At 41.0% G+C, this 23,914-nt stretch overlaps 1 protein-coding gene across 3 annotated transcripts; it reads left to right on the top strand.

Annotated features, from left to right (window-relative positions):
- The first annotated feature begins 1,201 nt into the window (after window positions 1–1,201).
- LOC124136013 lies at window positions 1,202–23,364 on the top strand. Of its 3 annotated transcripts, none has more exons than XM_048388687.1 (12): window positions 1,202–1,287; window positions 7,317–7,598; window positions 10,471–10,564; window positions 11,251–11,461; window positions 12,263–12,349; window positions 12,980–13,069; window positions 14,386–14,496; window positions 14,715–14,843; window positions 16,586–16,702; window positions 18,562–18,687; window positions 20,155–20,214; window positions 21,272–23,364. In XM_048388687.1, exons 2-12 carry the CDS (start codon window positions 7,400–7,402, stop codon window positions 21,443–21,445), a joined length of 1,398 nt encoding a protein of 465 aa, XP_048244644.1. In that variant the 5' UTR covers window positions 1,202–1,287; window positions 7,317–7,399; the 3' UTR covers window positions 21,446–23,364. The 3 variants fall into 3 exon arrangements, with proteins under 3 accessions (XP_048244644.1, XP_048244643.1, XP_048244642.1); XM_048388686.1 differs by lacking the exon at window positions 1,202–1,287 and adding an exon at window positions 3,263–3,371; XM_048388685.1 differs by lacking the exon at window positions 1,202–1,287 and adding an exon at window positions 3,400–3,659.
- Window positions 23,365–23,914: the final 550 nt, after the last annotated feature.

Below are 23,914 nucleotides of genomic sequence, written 5' to 3' on the forward strand. Positions count from 1 at the left end.
TCAAAATATAAAGTCTATGCTAAGGTTTTGGTTGTCATTGTGTCAGTCAGTTTAGATTTTAGAGCTAAAATTATGAGAAATATATTCCTAGCCAGATACACCTTGTATTTGACCTCAAAACCATTGTTTTGTTCTGCATTCATGCAATTTGTCTGTTACGAGTAAAATGTTGGCGGGCATCTTGGATTTAGGGCTAAAATAGCTTTTGCATTCAAATTCCGATTGGAACCAATTTGTTTATTTACTTCTGATGCATCGGCTATTGGTTCGTTGTTGTATAAAATTACATGACACCTTTACCTTCAATCAACCTAAATCAACCTGCAATCAACCTTTACTCAACCTTCAATCATTCTTCAATCAACCTTTACTCAACCTTCAATCAACCTTTACTCAACCTCAATCAACCTTTACTCAACCTTCAATCAACACAATGCAATGTGCACCGGCCTGCTCCGTGAAGGTCGTTGATGGGTATTCCTGTAAAGCCGTTAAAGTAGCAGGAAATCGCACACAAAAAGAAGCTCTAATGACGTGAACTTTAATTATATCACATTATTCATACTATAGACCATGTCCTCGTGCCTCATAATCAGAATGTTTGTTTGTTATTTTGCCTTCAATCAACCTTCAATCAACCTTCAACCAACCTTCAATCAACCTTTACTCAACCTTCAATCAATCTTCAATCAACCTTTACTCAACCTTCATTCAACCTTCAATCAACCTTTACTCAACCTTCAATCAACCTTCAATCAACATTCAATCAACATTTACTCAACCTTCAATCAACCTTCAATCAACCTTCAATCAACCTTTACTCAACCTTCAATCAACCTTTACTCAATCAACACACTTGCCGATGGGCTTGAACACTGACGGTCATTGTACATGGCACCTACATACCCATCCCGCTTTATCCAATTAGCTAATTATTTCAAAATTCATTGCAGCATGACTAAATGCGAAATGCGTAAACATGTTTGTTTACTGCGTCAAAAATAAGAAAAAAGAGCCTGCTTCTAAGTGTTCATGACCCCGAGCTAAAATAATTATTTCTGAAAGAATACAACAAGGAACACCTGCATTCCTACACAATGGCAACTTGCCAGACACTATATCTTGTGTGGCAAATTGAATATATCTTGTGTGGCATGTGACGTCACGGAGTACACCCAACACTTGGCATTGTGTTGTGGACAGAAACATGATCACACTTCAACAACGTATAAACAGGTCTGTCCATTTCAACAATGCGCTGAGGGTGACACAAACTTGGTGGTCGTCGTGAGTGAGAGAGTGAGGTTGGTGTCGGTTGAATAGTATAACATGTTAGACCTTAGAATGTTTATTGAGCTCGTGTGGCCTGACCCAAGTATATGGTATGCAATGTAAGTACAACACCAAGTGGCTAGTCTGTGGAAAGAACATTGACCATCATTTACTACAGTCCTGGAGAAGTTCAATATTGTCGAGTTCATAAGGTTTCTATTACAAATATGTTAAAGAAATGCCATTATTTTGAAAACTATCTCTATCTACCTAAAATACCGCACTTATAACCACATTTAACCAGTCGAGACTGGCCCCAGAGAACAATGTCTATGTTCACTCTGTAACTCCCCGGCAATAGCTGATGAATTCAATAATATATTTCGACGTCAAGCTTTTGATAAAAACAAAGACTGGTCTGTGGAGAAATATAAAATCTGAATCTTTACCATTTTCGGAGGAAAGCCCGAAAAGATACAGACACGTTGCCATTTTGGCTGAACAGCTAGGTATGACTCTGACTATCCTAGCAACATAGTCAGGGAGAATCTGGGATTCGAACCAAGGATCTTAGGTATCTTGGCCACCCGTGCCCCTTGGCTAGAAAATAACATGAGACACAATACCAGCTGTATATATACACGGCCGGGCAAAGGAAAGTATACATTTGAAAAGTTTACAACAGTGCGTCTTTCTTCACAAGCATGTATTAATGGCTATGCATTGTTTAGATTTAGTTGTGTTGAATTCCAAATCATTTCTTTATTTATTACCCAGACGGAAAAAGAAAGTATACACTTGAAAGTTGGATTTGACCAACAAATTACAAACGTTATTAAAGGTGAGGTGAGGTGAAATGGGGTTTAACGGCGCGTCCAAGATTATTGCACTTATATAGCGACGTGAATGTACGTGTGTGTGTTTGTGTGGCTGCTTGTACTAGTCCGGACTGATGCCAATTTATAGTGCTAACTCACTGAGATACCATGCCGCAGTTTAACATGAATACCCCACTCAGACACAGTAAACTGACTCCGAGCCGACCAGTCCTTGTTTAAGCCCCTTAATGCCGAGCGCCAGACAGGGTAACAACAAGTACCATCTTTTAACGGTATGACGCGGCCGGGGATCGAACCCCCGACCTTCCGCTCTCCGGGCGGACGCTCTACCACTAGACCACGGAGGCGGTCCCCAAACGTTATTAAAACTTCACTAGTCTGAAAACAGTCGCAGAAACAAAGTTCAGGTCCAAAACACCACAATGATACCCGTATCAGATACATTACCATGGACTAACCATTTCTTGTTTGTTTAACGTTTAGCCACCATCAAACATGATGGATATTTTCTGTTGCCCGTCAGGTTGTTATGTTATATGCGGCCTATATCGGTGCCGGCTATTAGAAGAAGCAGACTTAACGAGACAGCTGTGCCAAGATCTCGCCGAAGAGCGAGGGCAAGGGGTTCAGCGCATTGGCAAGTTAAGTTCACAATGTAACTCCTCTCTTGAAACCACTCCGAGATAATTAAACTGTATATAAAAGTAGAAATGCGGTGTTAGAATATTTGTGTTAGAAGTGGAATAGTAAAGCTGTCAATATAAATATTCCTCTGAGAGAGGGAGAGAGAGAGAGAGAGAGAGAGGAGAGAGAAACAGGAGAGAGAGAGGGGAGAGCAGGAGGGAGAGAGACAGAGAGACAGAGATACACCGAACGACAGAAAGAGAGTTGGAAAGAAAGACGCAGGAGAGAGAGAGAGAAAGAGAGAGAGAGATGAACACAGAGAAGACACACAGAGAGAGGGGAAGAAATCGTTAAGGGTATTGAAATAACTTCCTTTAAGTACCAATTATCGCTATCAATCATAAACACATACAACCTCGTCTTTAATCAAATATAATCAGTTTTTCTACACTTTATATGAACACACAAGACTTTGTTCCCTGTGTTTGCTTAAACACAGTAAGTGACGCGAAACAGTCTCCAAGACCTACACTACATTCACGCCAATATCTCTCAGTACAGGCTCTTGACTTGCAACGATTCACAGCAGAATTTCACGCAGATAAATATAGACCTACGTTAAACCTCCGAAGACTGGCAAGTACCCAGTTTCAATAGCTAGCAAACGTTTGAGTACTGTGTCTCCAGTGATATGGCTTGAGCACAAAACAAACAAGTTGCGAGAGCTGTAAAGCTAGGGGTGACACGCTCAAAGCAGACACTCGATACTTCCCCCATTTTCTTGGCGACGAAAAAATGAATTTGATTTTCACTGTGGGGTTTCTTACGTGGAACGCTTTAGCGGTGGACTGTTATTACGAATGTGTTGTTAGAAATAAGGTTATTCTTTACAAGAACGATCGTAGTTAAAGTGGAATCTGCGAGGTAAGTGTTGAGTTCGGTGGTTGTACTTGTTTGTTCGCCTGTCATCACGATGTTGTTTTCTTATAATGCCATGTTAACTTGGCTTATTAATCACATAAATAGCTTATTCTATCTTTCATTATTTTATATCATTCATGTGATTATATATCATATTTATATGTGTTCGCGAACAAAACGTACATGTGTATATGTATGTATACACCTGATTTTGAAGGTTTGAAGTATATATAAATTATATAAGAATATTTTTTGTCAACGTCCTGAAAACGAATTGTTATATGTCATATATTCATATATTCATATTCAATAAATTAAAATGCCAATAAGGGCATTACAAGCATATAATCTAATGTGTTTTATTTAGGTGTATATAGAATATATACAGCTGTGAATAATGATTTAATCATATCTTAGGTTATTTACCACCAACAACCTTCTCTCACGCTAGAAGACACCCAATTGCGAAAGCACAGACGGAGGTCGACTAATAGACATATGAGGTTGCGTTTTTGTAATAACAGCAGCTTTATACTATCCTTGATGAAAGGACATTTGTATGGCTATCAAAATCACATTATAAAAGCCTTCCCTGACAACACGAAGAGTTAAGACAGAATCATAAACACGTATTGCTTTGATACTCCCCACCGACAGGCCACCTGTCACCTCCTGCCGGGGGGATATGTAATACCTGGTTTGGCCCGAGCAGGTGTGATAAAACTGGATTTATCTTGCAAATCAGATCAAGAGTTTTACCAGCCGGGAAACGTTATTGCCATAGAAGTATTAATATAATGACATTAAATTGTTTTTAAAATGTATTTTCGGAAGATAGTGTTTACTGTATAACACGTTAATAGTATCTATCGATCTTCTAAACTGACGGCCAAATGAAACTTTACCACATTAAAAATGAAATTGCAAAAATTTAAAAATACCAGTTCAAACTAAATTTAAGCAAAACACGCCGTCCAAACACAGCAATGCTCTAAGCAGAAAGTGATACGTCCACGGCACGTTTTTTGGTTGTTGTTTTTTGGTGGAAAAGTAATAAAAATGTGCCGCTTGGGCAGTCGAAAATACGCGTGCAATAAGGATACATAAATTCTATGGACCGTATGTCAGATACTCTCACTTTTAAAGATAAAAAACACCACGGAAATACCACGACTGACACAACGCGAGCGGACCCTTGGTATGATACAGATGGAAGCCACCCATGTCCACATTGCTAGAACTTTTGGTTGCTCCCGTGTTGGTGTAACTAACCTGATGCAACGTTACAGACAGACCGGGCAGACAGCAGACAGCCCACGAACAAGGAGACCCATGGTAACTACGCCCAATGAAGACCGGTACTTGCGTAATCAATTCCTGACAGCCATTAGCGACGAATGCATTAGGGCATATGGTTAGTCGACAGACAGTGGCCAGGACAGTTATTGACCGCGCAACATCGTCGTCGGAGATTGAGATGGGCCCCTACTGTCGCCTTCACAAGGGTCACCTTCACTGATGCAAGCCGGTTCTGTCTGTTCATAGCTGATGGAAGACAGCGTGTTTAGTGTCGAAGGGGGGAACGAACGGAGGCATGTTGCGTTCAGGAGGTCGTGCCGTATGGTGGAGGGGATGTTATGGTGTTGGGGGGAATTTGTGGGCAGGAGAGAACATCACTGGCCATCGTTAACGGACATTTGACGGTTCAGGATGGATGACATTCTTCGTCCGATTGTTATACCATTTCTACAACAGCTGCCACGTGGTGTCCTTTTATCAGCATGACAACGCGAGACCCCATACAGCCCGAATCGTACAGAACTTCCTTGCAGTCAACAACGTCAACGTATTGCCGTTGCCTGCAAGCCCCAGAAAATGTCCCCCATAGATCACGTCGGGGATGTCATGTAACGTCGTGTTCGACAGCGACCACATCCTCCACCAAACCGACAAGAACTGAACTAGGCCTTCCAAGAAAGACGGTGACGTATCCCACGTGATGTCATCATACGACTGACTTTTCTGGGCGCCGGAGACTTTTTGCGTGTCCTGTAACAGAAGGTGGTCATACACGCTATTAATGTTACGTGTCATTGAAGTTGAGCGATTTTAGATAAGTGTGCCCCTTGTCCATTACGTTGACAGCAAGTTTTGCTACCCCTACTCAATTCTTGCCAATATCGGATGCTGTATGACTGTGATTTTAAATGTTGATTTCGTTGAGACTTTGATCTTATCAATACATTTTACATCATGCATCTATCTTTTGTTGTTAAACTGTGTGCCTTGGCTGACTGCGTGTCTTCATACCCCATGGGTGGAACGTTGCGGACTACTTTTATTACTATGGAATGTCGGGGAATCCAATATAACAGTCGAGGGAATTCCTTTCCCGGTTACCTGTATCGTCATGCACAGGACTTTTTAGCGACATCCATGCATATTCATGTCCAAACCACTGTTTGAGCCCGAAGACCGAGAAGGAAACAAACAGGAGGCCCGCTCGCCTGTTGTTGTTTTTTAGGGCTCGCCGGGTTCCACAAATTTCAAATCTTTGAGTTTATTTTCTAATCCGCATTTCTTCAATTGTGTCTTCCCTTTCTCAGGAAACTAATATTTGAATCTGGCGGTCACTGACCATGTCATCTGAAACAGCCGCCTTGTCCCTGACATAGTTCTTCCGGTTTGTTACAGTCTGACCTCTTGCCTTGATTGACAGGTCCTATGAACCTTGTTTCCTTCTCTCCGTTGTTTGACTATTGATTTGTGGGCGTGTCGAGTTATGTGCATAAATTAAAAAATCACCTGATTCATGTCACGCAACGGTATGTATTCCTACGCCTGTTCCAAGCGAATTCCGTTTGTCAATCTCGTCATATTTGTCTGCTTTGAATTTTAGAACTATTTTTTGTTAAACTATTGTAGATAATACGTTTACGTTGTCGAATTTAATTTTAAGGATTGACTGTGTATTTTTTTCTGTTCATTGTGGTATGAATCGAAAAACCGATGTGCCGACTTTTATACACAGTCAATCCTTAATTAAATGAAACGGATCACACCTTGTCATAACATTTAAAAACAAACTTACATTCAAAGATTGACATATGACATGACGAAAAATATGTATTTGGTAAAATGTACATAAACAACAGAAGAAATTTGATTCTTCTAAAGTAGAAAATGATATTTAAACTCTACTTCTTGGTGTTTACACACAGCCGAAAATGAAGTATTGTATTTAATGTAACATATATTGTGTAATTACCATTTCAGGTTATGTACATATTAATTTACCGTATATGCTATCCCGTTATGGTACTCTTTGTACATGTAATAAAATAATATAGGAATATATATGTATCATAGAAGTTAAGGAATATTACATCCCCATCTCATACAGATCCTGATGGGGGGTAAATAGAATCGACAAATGAAATCGGCAAAGTGAAATAGAACGTGCTGTCTATTATTATTCTTTGACTTTTTTACCGATATGTCGTTGACAGATAACAACATATACTGAAACATTGGGCGTGCAAATATCTAAAGATCAATTTAGATATATACGTACATGTTGATACAGTATACTGCAGTCGTGATAGACTTGGAATATTGCGGAAAAGTTGCAATGCCGATAATCCTGTTTGTGTTTTCCAGTTGTTTACTTCATCAATGCAATGCGCACCTTCAGTCGGCATCACCGAATGATTGACAGGTGAACATCACGAGATACCATCACTATGACCTCATCGTGCACCAACCTCCCCCCTGCCGCCCTCAACGGCCGTATGGTGAGGAATGGCAACATCGTAGACTACTTCTGTGCTGCGGGCTTCTCCATGACGTCAGGTGACCCCCGGGCCACGTGTGTAAGCACTAACACCTGGTACCCAGACACGCCCCCTGTGTGTACCGTTATTAAGAATACGCCTGATGACGGTAGGTCGTGTGTTTAGTGTAGTTTCAAACTGCTTAATACAACACATACCGTGACTAACAGAGTGCATCCTTCCGAGGAGTGAGTGAGTGAGTGAGTTGGGTTTAACGCCGCTTTTAACAGTATTCCAGTTATATCGCGGCGTGTCAGCTTAATGTGGGAGGAAAGCCCGCAGTGATGCAGGTCTCAGACGTTTACCACTTCGGTGAAACCCACGAGCACTGGTATGGTGCTGACAAACCTAGAAACATAATCGGGGCGAACCGGGATTCGAACCCACAATCATAGGTTTCTGGCGTGACCAAGGGACGCAACTCTGCACAGCGAATCGCGGCGCCTTAGACGACTGGGCCACCCGTGCCCCCTCCTTCCGAGGAAAGGAAGTTAACTGACCATAAAAGTCCAGTTTCCACCCTTGCCGATCTAGGCTGGAATTATGGAGTTATATTTCGGCTGGACTAACAGTCCAATCAAAATCGCGTAAAGAAATCGACATCCGGTTCGTAAACTGCTCCGTCGACTGCAGGATTTGCAAAGCATGCGTACCGCCACCTCGGCGTCAACAGATATTTTCCAAATCTTTTCATGTTTTTAATGAAGGTGCTCACGTGGTTTGATGCACTTTGCGAAGTAAGACCCGTTTTATTACAATATAGATCTTGATTATCGATCACATCGTCTTGACCCTCACCGCCATTTTGTTTGAACCAAATGCAAGTGATATGAGAGGTGGAATCTGATTGGTCAATAGGAGGGACATAGCTCGTAACAGCCACTGGTGGCGCTACGATCGAGCCCAAAAATCAAGCCTAGTTAGGCAATGGTGGACCTGGACTTTTACAGTCAGTAAACTCCCTTGCCTCGGGAAGATGAACAGATGTGTTTTTAACGCTCTATTGCCTGTTGTTGTCAAAGTTAATATGCTGCGTATCACAACATGTCATGCATCTATACCGCTCATCACTTGTTTGTCGATAACAGTGTAAGAATCTACATTGAAACATCGCTATATGCAATAAACCAGAAGTTGTTATCCATAAAGTTGTACTTTTTTCTTATTTACTCATCAACTTCTAGAATGCCAATCAAACAGTCAGTGTTCTTTAGACGTCAACTAGTTTTGCCGAAGTTGGACACGTTATATATCACCACAACTGCTCCAACTGTACAGTGTAAGGGCTCTGTAAATGTACGCATTACCTATCGACAACAACATCGTTGTTTTTGTCACTGTCATCATAGCCGTCGTCATGATGTTCACCGTCATCTTTATATTGTACTCTACCGACAGGATAAAGAAAGTATACACTTGAAGTGAGTGAGTGAGTACGGTTTTACGCCGCTTTTAGCAGTATTCCAGCAATATCGCGACGGGGGACACCAGAAATGGGCTTCACACATTGTACACATGTGGGGAATCGAACCCGGGTGTTCCGCGTAATGAGCGAACGCTTTAACCACTAGGCTACCCGACCGCCCATACACTTGAAAATTGAATATGACAAACAATTATAAACGTTATAAAATCGTTACACGGCTGAAAACAGTCGGCGTGACACTGCAAACTCTTAAGGTCCAAAACACAACTATGATACCCATTTCAAATACATCACCATGAATAATCATTTTTGTTTGTTTCAGCTTTAGACACCATCAAACATGGGTGTATACGTTTTTTGACCCGGGAGTCTAATTGTCATCAGCTGACGGGATCAGGTGGTCAGGCTCACTGACTTGGTTGATGTATGTCATCGTATCCCAATTGCGTGGATCGATGCTCTTGATATCAATCACTGGATTCCCTGGTTCAGACTCGATTATTTACAGACCGCCGTCATATAGCTGGAATATTGATGAGTGCGGCGTGAAACAACAAAAAACAAAAAAACAATTGTCATCAGCTTTGCTGCATCTCTGTTATCTTCATCGCTCTCTCCATCATCACCACCATCTTCTTCGTTACTGGTATTCTAAGGGTACGGGTGGCCCGTGGTCTAAGGCGGCACAGTTCGGTGTTGTGTCATGTAGGCTTGCAAGAATCCTATGATCACTGGTTCGAATCCCTGATTCGGTTTGATCATGTTTCTAGGTTTATCAGCACCATTCGTTCCTCGCGGGTGTCACCAAAGTGGTAAACTCTGAGACCTGCATCACTTCGGGCTTTCCTCCCACATTAAACTGACACGCCGTGATCATAACTGGAATTCTGTATCGTTCACCTCAACTCACTCTGTCACACATTGCTTGACATCCTCGTACCTCGTACATGCTTGGTCGAGTGGCACTTATTTGTTGCGAGTTTACTCCCTTTGTTTGAGGATCCGCTCATCGTAGGTTTGAACCCTAAATTCACCCAAGCTATGTTTGGTTAGGGGCAGTGTGTTATAGAACGTTGATTTTGGATAAGTGAGAGCTCTGATCACAAGTCTGAGCTCTCAGTATATGCTTCATCCCATAAGCATCTCTGTACCTGAGTGGACACAGTACGGATGGCCACGGAATCTAGGCGTCGCAGCTCCCATTGTAGAGTTGCGTCCCTTCGATCCGTCGGGATCCGCCGAACATGGTGTCGAATCCCGTATAGGCTCCGATTGGTCCTCATGACATCAACACCCTGTCCTTTGGTGTGCCCAGATTGTAAATACTTAAGATCAATAACCATTTAGGTCTTTCTTCCCAAATTTAATCATCAAGCTATCATTAAATAGAAATACGGTTTGTGCAGAAAAAAAACTGCGTTATATTCTGTCGCTACTCTTCTACGCGTAAAATACGTCACAGGAATTACTTAGTCTCCTTATAATTAAAGTTTATGTTAAATGTATGAATGTAAATACTATACCATGCTGATCGTAACTGTTGATGATGTTGCAGTTGTGCCGCTGTGGGTGCCTATCACGTGCGCCATCCTCCTCTCCCTCATCGCGGCGACCTGCCTCGCCCTCGCCTGCTACTACTGCTGCTGTCGGTACGCTCAATACACAGACACATGGCACTTGCACCAACAGAAATAAACAGGGAGCCCAGGGAAAGTCTAGCTTTATCTGACCCTCTCAAATAAATAAGTGAAATCAGTTAATTGGTTTGAAGGATTAGACATAGCTGGACTAACGAAAGGCCCGTACAAGGAATTCTTTCAAAGCGTGTCATGTATAATTTTAAGATAATTGGATTGAACTGTATATTGGGTTAAATGTAAACTAACAATAGAATGTCATTTGTATTCTAATATATTTCAAACAATTGCGTTTTAAAATGAAACAATATATTATTACCTTTACGTAGGGAAACGGCAAAAGAACATTTGAAATGTACGCTATTATATCTTTTACGGGCGCTTCCGGTATCGCCAACACAACGGAGGTTTCAGTCAATTCAAATATTTGTGACAAACAATTACATCATCAACACCTCGGCATATTAAGCGTGGACTTTTATATGATTACTCAGATCTTTAAATTTTTTAAAATATTTTACGTATAATGTAAAGATACAGTAAAGACTATACATATTTAATACACAAATAAATATAAATACCAATGTTTGCAAAACGAATGTTTTTCCCAAAAGTTAATAACAAAGTTGGAATTAGAAAATAAATTGTTTGTAAAAGAATACAAAAATGCTAAATATTTGTAATGGCATTTTTTTTAGCGGACGCTGTTGTGCTAACTATAACAGAATCAGAGCGTCCACGGCAGACATCCATGACGAAGGTTACCATGACAATAAGGGTTACTATGGCAGCCAGCAACACAGAGGAGATAGTTACTATTATGATGATAGATATACTTACACGAAAACTGATCCTGGGCGAAAATATGACGGGCCGTATATTATTCCTGTCAGTAACAGACAGCGCCAGGTACGTGTTGTGTGAAGCTTGGTCGACTGATTTTGCAAATTAATGATTATAAAAATAAAATTGTGTTCTTTGTGGGGATTTGAGGGCAGAAATTACGAAAGCCTAATGACTTTGGTAGCATTAATGTTTTTATTCAATCAAAGTTCCTCGTTATTTCAATTACTTTTTCGAAATATCGAATATTTTCCCGTTATTTCAAGTTTAACTCGAAATTATCATTTCGAAGCAACGAGAAAATAATTATAGTAACGAATAAATAATTGAAGTAACAAGAAAATAATAGAAGTAACGAGAGAAAAACGAAATTTCGAGTTTGGAAAATAAATTTGAAATAGTGAGTAAGTGAGTTAAGATTTATAGTCACATCGGCAATATTTCAGCCATATCGTAAAACTTGAAATAACGAGAAAACAATCGAAGTTACGAGTAAATTAATCTAAGTAACGAGAGAGAAATTGAAATTAAAAAATTATGATCGAAATAACGAGAAAATAACTTGAAATTTCGAGAAAATAAACAAATGATTGCAATAACGAGAAATTTATATTTAGAAATAAATTCTCATACTACCAAAGTGGCACTTCGTTAGAACTGAGTCCAAAGATTAAAAGCAAGCTGATTAAAAACAAGTGAAATGAAATTTGGTGCTTTGTGTGGTCTGGTTAAATGTTTGAGATCGCAATCCAACCGCGTGGATGGTGGATCACGAACTGGTTTGCACAGGATGGCGTGATATAAATAGTTGGGATGTTGTTGACAGTGGTGTAAGTAACATACACTTTATCTGATTTTCTTTCACAGTATCCCCCGAACAGATCATACGTAGAGTACATAACAAAGGAACCCCAAAAGCCGAAACCAAAACAGTACGGTCACGTCCCTGCTAAGGTATGTATGCGTTAGATGAGAGTTCATGTTCACCTCGGACTCTGAAGATAATCACAGCGAAAGCTCAATCCCTAAAAAAACTACTTTTAATTTAATCAAATATTTAAGCGTTCAAAATTCTCGGTATGAGGAAGCACAGAATTCGTAGCTGCGTTTCCGTATCTCGAAAACGAACGTGAACAGGCAGTCCCGGATGAAGAATAATAAAGGTCGTGCAATGTTACATATTTAACACGCTATGGTTCTGAATGCCAAGGCATCAACACTCAAAAAGATACACTGTGATGAGAAAATGTGTGTTTTGTATGGTTTTCTTTTGTTCAGAGCGATATTCCGATTTAGGGACGGGTGGTGCAGAAACGAAGCTGAATGGTTTGGGAAAACTGATGTCTGATGGGCTTTAAAACACGCTCTTCTTTAATTTTAATTGGATTGTCACGTTCACGCACAGTTCGCCTGACGTGACCTTCCATGCAGGGTTTGTCAGACTGACGGCATGAGGCATCGACGTTTTATGTTAACGAGATTGGATGGACGCGAATACGATCAGTATCAGCTGTTGGGAACATTTCTGAGCTGCCGTTATCCGTAAAGATAGGCTCGATTGATATTGAAGGACTTTCCCCGCAGGTGCGAACCACGCCCACATCCACTACCCCACGTGTTGATGTTGTCCACGTGGTCCAGCTAGCAAATGGTCAACTCGTCCCAATGGACAAGGTACAGTCACGGACAGATATAGCGTCTTCGGACAATGTTGTTGTTGTTTTACAATCATCAGTCTGTTTGTGACTTCAGACGTCAATGTGTCATATATATATTTGTCAACGTGTCTGTGTTCTTGAGTATGTGTCAACGTGTATATGTTCATCTGATTGTGTCAACACGTTGACACATGCAGGTGAACATATACACGTTGACACATGCAGGTGAACATATAAACGTTAACACATACATGTGAACATATACACGTTGACACATACAGGTGAACATATACACGTTGACATATACATGTGAACATATACACGTTGACATATGCAGGTGAACATATACACGTTGACACATGCAGGTGAACATATACACGTTGACACATGCAGGTGAACATATACACGTTGACACATACAGGTGAACATATACACGTTGACACATACAGGTGAACATATACACGTTGACACATGCAGGTGAACATAAACACGTCGACACATACAGGTGATCATATACACGTTGACATATACAGATGAACATATACACGTTGACACATACAGGTGAACATAAACACGTTGACACATACAGGTGAACATATACACGTTGACATATACAGGTGAACATATACACGTTGACACATACAGGTGAACATATACACGTTGACACATACACGTTGACATATACATGTGAACATATACACGTTGACATATACAGGTGAACATATACACGTTTACACATACAGGTGAACATATACACGTTGACATATACAGGTGAACATATACACGTTGACACATGCAGGTGAACATATACACGTTGACACATACATGTGAACATATACACGTTGACACATACAGGTGAACATATACACGTTGACACATACAGGTGAACATATACACGTTGACATATACAGGTGAACATATACACGTTGACACATACAGGTGAACATATACACGTTGACACATACAGGTGAACATATACACGTTGGCATATACATGTGAACATATACACGGTGACATATACAGGTGAACATAGACACGTTTACACATACAGGTGAACATATACACGTTGACATATACAGGTGAACATATACACGTTGACACATGCTGGTAAACATATACACGTTGACACATGCAGGTCAACATATACACGTTGGCACATGCGATGAACATATACACGTTGACATATACATGTGAACATATACACGTTGACATATACATGTGAACATATACACGTTGACATATACAGGTTAACATATACACGTTGACACATGCAGGTGAACATATACACATATACCTCAGTGAGGCAGTGACACTCTCTCCCGTGTATTCCAGTATCTGAGGGAGCACCCGGGGGCTCGCCTGGAGACCCAGGGGGACCGTGACGTGGTGTATGCCCCGGCAACCAAGACTGACAGTAAACCCAGGCAAGCATGGAAGGCTAATGTAAGTAGTATATTTACAATTAAACCCTATTGATCCGGAAACCCTGCATTCCGGGCGATTACAATTCGAATCTCACATATATTTAAAGATCCGTTTGTACATAGTTAATTGATAACCATGACAGGCAATCCTTAATTCTTTAGGATGAATCGTGTTTAGGCACAAAACATCTACATCATTTAGGAAAGGTTTGCTCTTTTTCTTTCCTGTCTCTTCAGAACAAGAGGACTCCCCCGCCTCCCGTTGTAACTTCACGTGACTACAACTCCAAAGACCCTGTCGTTGTCACGGTGATGAACGACCTGAACTACAACCACCCTCAACACGAGGACAAGAAACAGAAAGGGGTACGAAGATGCTATGATCGCCTGGATCAGAAGCCTGTCTAAGAGTATTTAAAGCGGGAAGGAGTCTATTCCGCCTATGAGTGGTGTATCATAGCCTAGTGCTGTTGTAGCGCTAGAAAAGAGCACTGACCCCTGGACTAAACTACCTGCTCCTCATACTGGTATATGTCATAGCTGCATATGCTATACCAAAACAGGGGCGGTCGGGTAGCCTAGTGGTTAAAGCGTTCGCTCGTCACGCCGAACATCCGGGTTCGAATCCCGACATGGGTACAATGTGTGAAGCCCATTTCTGGTGTCCCCCGTCGTGATATTGCTGGAATATTGCTAAAAGCGGCGTGAAACCAAACTCACTCACTCACTTACTAAGCCAAAACAACGAGGGTGCAAGCATCATCCAGTGGTAATAGGCGTCACTCGTTGTGCAGAGTTGTCTCCCGTAACAGCCAGGATCCGCTGATACCTGATATCCTGATACCCGTGGCTGGGGTTTCCCCAGAGTGGAAAAGCTATACCATCTACGTCACTTTGGTGTGTTTGTATGTTGTTAAACGCCACACTCAGCAATATCCCAGGTATATGATAGCGGTCTGTAAATAATTATGTCTGGGCCAGATAATTCAGTGATTGACATAATGAGCATCGATATGCACATTTTGGATACCATGACATGCATCAACTACGTCAGCGAGCCTGACCACCCGATCCTGTTAGTCGCCTCCGACGACAAGTATATGTAGTTGAAGACAAATTCTTACACGGATCTTTATGGGACTCGTCACTGCGGACTTTCGTCGTAGGGGCGGCCGGGTAGCCTAGTGGTTAAAGCGTTCGCTCGTCACGCCGAAGACCCGGGTTCGATTCCCGACATGGGTACAATGTGTGAAGCCCATTTCTGGTGTCCCCCGCCGTGATATTGCTGGAATATTGCTAAAAGCGGCGTAAAACCATACTCACTCACTCGGACTTTCGTCTCACATCAAGCTGATACGCCCTAATATACCTGACACCCGTGAAGATCCGGGTTAGAATAGAAGCCGATGGTGCTGTTGAAGGCTACTATGCTGTCGTAAGAGGCGACTAACCGTATCGGGTGGTCAGGCTCACTGACTTGGTTGATGCATGGCATCATATCCCAATTGCATAGATCGATGCTCATGATGTCAATCACTGGATTGTCAGACCGCCTCCATGGTCTAGTGGTAGAGCGTCCGCCCGGAGAGGGAAGTTCCGGGGTTCGATCCCCGACATACCAAAAGACGTTAAAAGATGGTACTTGTTGTTACCCTGTCTGGCGCTCGGCATTAAGGGGCTAAAACAAGGACTGGTCGACTCGGAGTCAGTATACTGTGTCTGAGTGGGGTATTCATGTTAAACTGCGGGATGGTATCTCAGTGAGCTAGCACTATAAATCGGCATCAGTCCGGACTAGTACAAGCAGCCACACAAACACACACACGTACATGCACGTCGCAATATAAGTGCAATAATTTTGGACGCGACGTTAAACCCCATTTCACCTCACTGGATTGTCTGGTCCAGGCTCGATTATTTACAGACCGACGCGATATTGCTGAGTGCGGCGTTAAACAATAAAAAGCAAAACAAACAAATGATCTAAATTACCTGAAATGTGGTGTTCAAAACATATCACTTAAACACTTATCTGAGTCGTAACATGTGACCCATTTTAACATAAACACAAAAACATGTGAACTAGATTTATCGAATGTCACATTCAGGCCAGCAAGAAGATCTTTCATCAACCACAACAGCCGACCCGGGTGGGCGTGGTCAACACAAAGACGGGCGTGGCTGGGCGAACACGGGAAGACGGGGTGAAACCAGAGAGAGACAAGGTATGGCATCATCAGTGATGCATTCTATGTTTGGGGTAATGGAGGTGTCTGTTTGCGTTGTACATTTGACCTTACAAAGGTGTTGATGTAATTCTGATCGTTCTGGTTCTTGAATTATCTCCCCTTTTGATCCTCCCCGACAGGAGACTTCACAAAATATACTATAAATAGATGTGCACGTCATCATAAACATACAAGTTTGTCTCTAGTTTGTTTGTTTGTCTCCAGAGTGAACCGCGGACAATCTTTGAATTATTACGGATTTTTGTCACAAACGTGGGGTTAGTGAAAAATGAGACAAAAATGCAGTGATATATTGTTTTGAGGTGAGTGAGTGGGGTTTAATGCCGCTTTTAACAGTATTCCAGTTATATCACGGCGAATGGGCTTCACACATTGTACCCATGTCGGGAATCGAACCTGGGTCTTCAGCGTGACGAGCAAACGCTTTAACCACTAGGCTACCCGACCGCCCAAGAATTTGATGTGAGAAATTAAAATTGTGAAATTTTGAAATTCATTTCTCCGAGTAAATATCCTAAATTTACATTTCAAAACGTGCTGTAAAGAATGCCTTGAATGGTAATTTATTAATATGTAAAAAATGGCGACATGTACAATGTACCGAATTTTCAGAGGACATTTTAAGCAATTTTGCTTTGACTAAAATGACAGTGGATGATATCACCGAACAGGGAATTTCCCACAGACTTCAAAATTTGTATTTGTGTGTGTGATGTATGTTTGAATTTTATTCGACTTAGGGTGAAAGAGGAATGACACATCTGTCCCTCTGGCATCCAGCGGGTTAACGCCGCTTTGAACAGTATTTCAGCTCTGCCCCATGTGTCATCCTGACGTGGGAAGAGTGAGTGAGTGAGTGAGTTGGGTTTAACGCCGCTTTTAACAGTATTCCAGTTATATCACGGCGTGTCAGCTTAATGTGGGAGGAAAGCCCGAAGTGATGCAGGTCTCAGACGTTTACCACTTCGGTGAAACCCACGAGCACGGATATGGTGCTGACAAACCTAGAAACATAATCGGGGCGAACCGGGATTCGAACCCACAATCATAGGTTTCTGGCGTGCCGAAGGGACGCAACTCTGCACAGCGAATCGCGGCGCCTGGGACATCCATGCCCACGAGGTGACATCGTAAAAGTATGATCGGTCGGATGAAATAAAGCATGAAATGAAATAAAGGCGACAAACCATTTCAGCAATCACAGGAGGTCTTTATTAAGAGCAGACTCTACTGTACGATTGCGACTATATTATAAGTATGTGTTTATGAATCACTATGAACTAGTGATGATACCAAGTGTTCGTACCAGAAACGTACGGCTTAGAACGCGTTTCTTTGAGACGAGAGTGACTTCCCTACCTATATCGAACCCTTTTGAGAACCTTTATTCTTACTGAAACATACAGACATGCCTGAAAGTAAAAACACGGTGCATGGGTGAGGAATGGGTGGTTCGTTATGGATATAAGACGCCAAGCCTGTTTTAAACACAAAAGACTGTATTTCTGTTCGTCGTGCACGTGGTAGGTGGCTGCCATTTTGTTACATATTGAAATTAGCGAATGGTGAAGGAAACGAAATAGAGTATAACAAAGGTTAAACTAAGCAACGAAACGAAATTAAGGCTTTGGGGCTCAAAAAGGCTTTCTGACAAGAAAGAAAATACTGATGAACGTTAACAAATAATTTTAAACAACATTCAACAAGTGTGATCGGCGGCTTGGTGAACCAAGTAATGCCTCTTACAGAAAGGCATAGGTGTGTAAAGTGTAGAAATAATATCTTAAATTTGAGATACAAATTCAAGTTCTTATATAATTATGCTCAACTTGCAGAAGGATAAAACTTCTAAAGATCTGGAAGAAAACAAATCGAAAGTCAGCAACGACGATCCTCCCGACAGAGACACCAAGGACGGCAGCAACTCCAAGAAAGACGACGACGACGATAGTATCATTAATGTAGGCAAATGACAGAATATTCCAAATAATCAGCTTCAATGTGTATACATCTCCAGTGGGCAATTAAGCGTGTCAACAAACCTATATCAGAGTCCAGTTGCCATTTCAAATCTACCTGTCTGTGCTAATATATGATTGGACAATCGCACATGTCGAGCGTCCAACCAGAGAACGTTTTACAAAATCAACATCCGGGTTCCGAAACGTGGTTGCTGCTATGACCACAGCCTTCCCCTGCCGAATGTGCTATAAAATTATTCCAAAAAATAAGTGGAGATAGTTATTCTCGAAGTTTTCAATCGAAGTGACCGACATTCAGTGCTATTTGTAGGCGAGCCAGGCAGAGCGTTTCACGTCACTGCGATGAACAGTTTAACTTGATACTGTGTCGTATGTATGCCTCTATTATTGTAAGAGCGAAACGCGGGAGTAATAAGTTTCTCTTTACTGTGGTAATCTGTCATTTTGTTTGTAAGTCGGGGTTGAAATCTCAACTCATTTTGGTATCCGATCGACCAGGCCGTCATTATGTGAAGCCAACAGTGAGTGAGTGGGTTGGGTTTAACGCCTCTTTTAACAGTATTCCAGTTATATCGCGGCGTTCCAGCTTAATGTGGGAGGAAAGCCCGAAGTGATGCAGGTCTCAGACGTTTACCACTTCGGTGAAACCCACGAGCACGGGTATGGTGCTGACAAACCTAGAAACAATCGGGGCGAACCTGGATTCGTTCCCCCAATCATAGGTTTCTGGCGTGCCCAAGGGACGCAACTCTGCACAGCGAATCGCCACCGACTGGGCCACCCATGCCCCCGTGAAGCCAGGAACAGCGATTTGATTGAATGTCGTGTTTTCACCACAAAGGACACAACTCGTGTTCTACATGGGGTGGCGCCATGATCAAGAAAAGTAGGCTTGAACTGGCAAAGGTGAAAGTAGGCTTTGATAGAGGCTAATGGACACTCTTGCCTCGAGAAGATAATGCATTTCTTTATAAACCCGCTTATATAATCACAATGTATGCAATATAGACGTTTATGTCTGTGTGTGCAATGTCAACATATAAAATAACTTAATCGAACTGTTTGCTGAGGCAAGGTTTCCCTTGGACATGTTTTTTTTCTTATATTTAATGAGTTCATACATAACGGACCCGTGAAGATCCGGGGTAGAATAGGTCTTCAGCAACCCATACTTGCCGTAAATGGCGACTATGCTTGTCGTAAGAAGCGACTAACGGGATCGGGTGGTCAGGCTCGCTGACTTGGTTGATGCATGTCATCGTATCCCAATTGCCTAGATGGATGCTCATGATGGTCCAGACTCAATTATTAACAGACCGCCGTCATATAGCTGGAATATTGCTGAGTGCGGCGTTAAACAACAAGTAAACAAACAAACATGCATAACGTTTAGTTAAGCTATAGTTAGTTGCGAGTAGGCTTTTGACACGTGGATTTTCCTCCTAGAATGAATCAGAACCTGGAGAGCCAATCAGAGCGCAGTACCTCAGATCCGGTAGCAACCTGGTATGTTCCACCTATAATACCGTAACCATGGCAATAAAATTATCTCTAAATATCTTAACTTGATAAGAATATCGTTCGTTATCATAGACTACTCACGACATCCATCTTCGTTGTATATATGCTGCAATCAAATGATTTGATAGGCATTACTTAGAAGTTGACGGATGACAAGGAAGACACAATTTTATGGATAACATCTTCTTTAATACTGTGAAAAGCGACGTTTCGTTATAGATCTTTATAATACTGTGAAAAGCGACGTTTCGTTATAGATCTTTATAATACTGTGAAAAGCGACGTATCGGTATAGATCTTTATAATACTGTGAAAAGCGACGTTTCGTTATAGATCTTTATAATACTGTGAAAAGCGACGTATCGGTATAGATCTTTATAATACTGTGAAAAGCGACGTATCGGTATAGATCTTTATAATACTGTGAAAAGCGACGTATCGGTATAGATCTTTATAATACTGTGAAAAGCGACGTTTCGTTATAGATCTTTATAATACTGTGAAAAGCGACGTTTCGTTATAGATCCTTATACCGTTGATAACAACTTCTTTAATACTGTGAAAAGCGACGTATCGGTATAGATCTTTATAATACTGTGAAAAGCGACGTATCGGTATAGATCTTTATAATACTGTGAAAAGCGACGTATCGGTATAGATCTTTATAATACTGTGAAAAGCGACGTATCGGTATAGATCTTTATAATACTGTGAAAAGCGACGTTTCGTTATAGATCTTTATAATACTGTGAAAAGCGACGTTTCGTTATAGATCCTTATACCGTTGATAACAACTTCTTTAATACTGTGAAAAGCGACGTTTCAGTATAGATCCTTATAATACTGTGAAAAGCGACGTTTCGGTATAGATCCTTATACCGTTGACAACGGAATAGGGATCTATAACGAAACGTCGCTTTTCACAGTATTAAAGAAGTTGTTATCCATAAAATTGTGTCTTCCTTGTTATGCTGTAATCGACGTGTATGTTTGTTGTAATCGATAGCAGGGTTGACACTGACTTGCCTCCCCTTGCTTCCAGGACTTTGACCTTGACCTGGAAACTACCAACACTCCACCCAATGCTACCAAGCCCGAGTTCAAGAGACACGCCTTCGCCGTGATGGATTACAACAGGGCAAGACGGGCCAAGGAGTTCCCTGCGTGGAGACCCCACATCAACCCGGTCCGGAACATCAACACCAGCACCCAGTGATGAAGATGCTGCGGGCACATCCGGCGGAACATCGGGGAAAGGAACATCGTGATAACTAAAAGCTAACATCAATATGTGAAAACTCATCTTGTACATCCCATGATAGTTGTGCGGCACATCTTGCCCTTGAATCCGCGGACTGCATGACACCCTACATACATTTATAAAAGTGCCGTTAGTCATCATGTGCGCAGGTAAGAATTGGAAAGAACCTACGAATCTCTACGGATTTAATATTTGAACCAGATAAAGACCATCTTGCGTAAATGACATCATTAGAAATATTTGCCAGACGTATTAGGGGACCAATGGTGATTTTCGGTGGGGTAGAGGATTGGTTGGTTTGATATCACATTTTTAAATGTTTAGGACTCAATTATTTTGCCCAACATAAACAGGCGCTCAATTATTTTTTAATAGATATAAATAACGAACTATGTTCTTTGGACGCTTGTTTATACATTTACTTTCTGTCCAGTGTGAGGTGTTCATGAACAAATTCAGTTGATAATTGTTTGTAGCATTACATCAGGTTGGGAGGATCATTTGGAGATATTTGTTTCAGTATTTATTTCAGTGAGTGAATGAGTGAGTGAGTTGGATTCGTTGTTTCAACGAACAATGTTTCTCTTGGGAAACGGACCTAAAGGGTAGGGAAAAGATATTTGAAAGCAGCTGTAAAGTAACAGACTTATGTGTTTGTCCTATGACCAAAACTAACCTGAGGAGCAAGAGAAACAATACCTCTCAGTGGATTTTGTTATATGTTTGAGTTTCAATTGAAAATATCTCAAGTTAGCTATAATATCAAAAATATTAGCTGTACAGGCGCATAGTCAGCAACGAAAGAATACGTCCACATGATTATATTTTTAAAAATATAATTTGCTTTAAAACGTTTACAAGTTAAAAAAAACATTCGTACAATCCACAAATGCTGATGGATATATTAGACATCTTATCTTTGAATATCAATACATATGCTTTTTCGCCACAAGTTTACATTTCCAACATCGTAGGAGACACAAGGTTGCAAATTAATTTCTTCATTCAACCAATTTGTTTTAACAAAATTACCCAGCTACAGATTACTTTTTCCAAACAATTGCAGCAATGAGTGATGTTATGTTGAAGTAGACATTAAATTTAACAACAGTTCTTTCAATTTTCAATTACATATAAAACAAAACTCGGTATACTTTCTGGTACCCCTCAGTTTAGGCACGTTTCGTGAATGTACAGCACGACATATATACGCATGTTTTAGTTTATTATCATGACACGATAAACCTGTGATGTCATCTGTTGTTTTGGAGGTTTCTTGTATTCGTAGTGGCCTCTGATGGTCCTTATTGTGCGGTTCAACGTCTTTGGTGTTGTTAACAAACATTTTAATGACTTGTACCTGAAGTAGGTCACTACAAACGTTATAATAACCATATGTCTGGCATGTGGTGCATTATAGCCATGTTGTGTGTTTATGTGTACGCGGGTTTATGTTTGAGACAAACGTCAAATGTATTCTTTGTGGTTTGGTATACTGTTACGTTTTCAAGGACAAATCTTTATATTAGAGGCATCTAACTGTAAATTGTAATTACAAACCTCTCCATATTGTTTTAGTGTTGTGTTTATAAATACCAAAAACATTCCGGCGCGAATTGTAGATGTTGCGTAGAAATCACGCCGCGAAAGCTGTCAAAGTAAACTCGCTGAAAATTCGGTCTAATGTCTGTGAACCAAAATTAATTTTGTCTATCTTTTTCTCACTTGGGATATTTGAAAAATCATTTTATATATACAAAATCAGCTTTGTGTTTTTGTCCGACGTATTGCCCAATCAATTAATGTATCATTGTTATCGACAAGCAATCTGTGATAGTCTTCAGTTGTATTTTAATAAAAAGAAATAGTGTTTGCGAATGTGTTTTGTTATCCATCGTAATTCTCTGTCTGCAAGACTTGACTTGTAAACGCTGTTCCCTCTTTCATCTGAAACAGCAATCATCGAAAATGGTATGTTTATTTACGAAACGTGCTGAGGTTGAGTCAGGTTGGAGTATTGATGAGACAACTGACCCATCACCTGTAGAAATGAATGGCCGGTGTTCAGAAATATAGGTCCGGGTGCCCATGGTACTCAGACAAGGGGGATCTTGTTTTTTCAAGATTCAATGGCCCCGTCAACCGAAGTACCAGTCATGGGGTGTTTCAATGTACTCTATCATGGTTTTCGGCTTGATCAAAGGGGTTGCCAGTCATCTGGCAAGACATTCCACTTAGAGCCGACGGCGTGAACTAGCAGTAAATGAATAATGAATAATGAATATAGAATTATGAATTATACTCACAAACCTGAAAATACATTTGTTAATAGACATTGTTATACTAAATACAACGGTATTGGTAGTTTTCCGTAGCACCATCTTTCTACGTGATGGAAATGACGTCAAGCACTTATATGGAACT

This window comes from Haliotis rufescens, unplaced genomic scaffold (assembly GCF_023055435.1).
Source record: "Haliotis rufescens isolate VD_foot unplaced genomic scaffold, xgHalRufe1.0.p SCAF_76, whole genome shotgun sequence".
NCBI classification, from domain to species: Eukaryota; Metazoa; Mollusca; class Gastropoda; order Lepetellida; family Haliotidae; genus Haliotis; species Haliotis rufescens.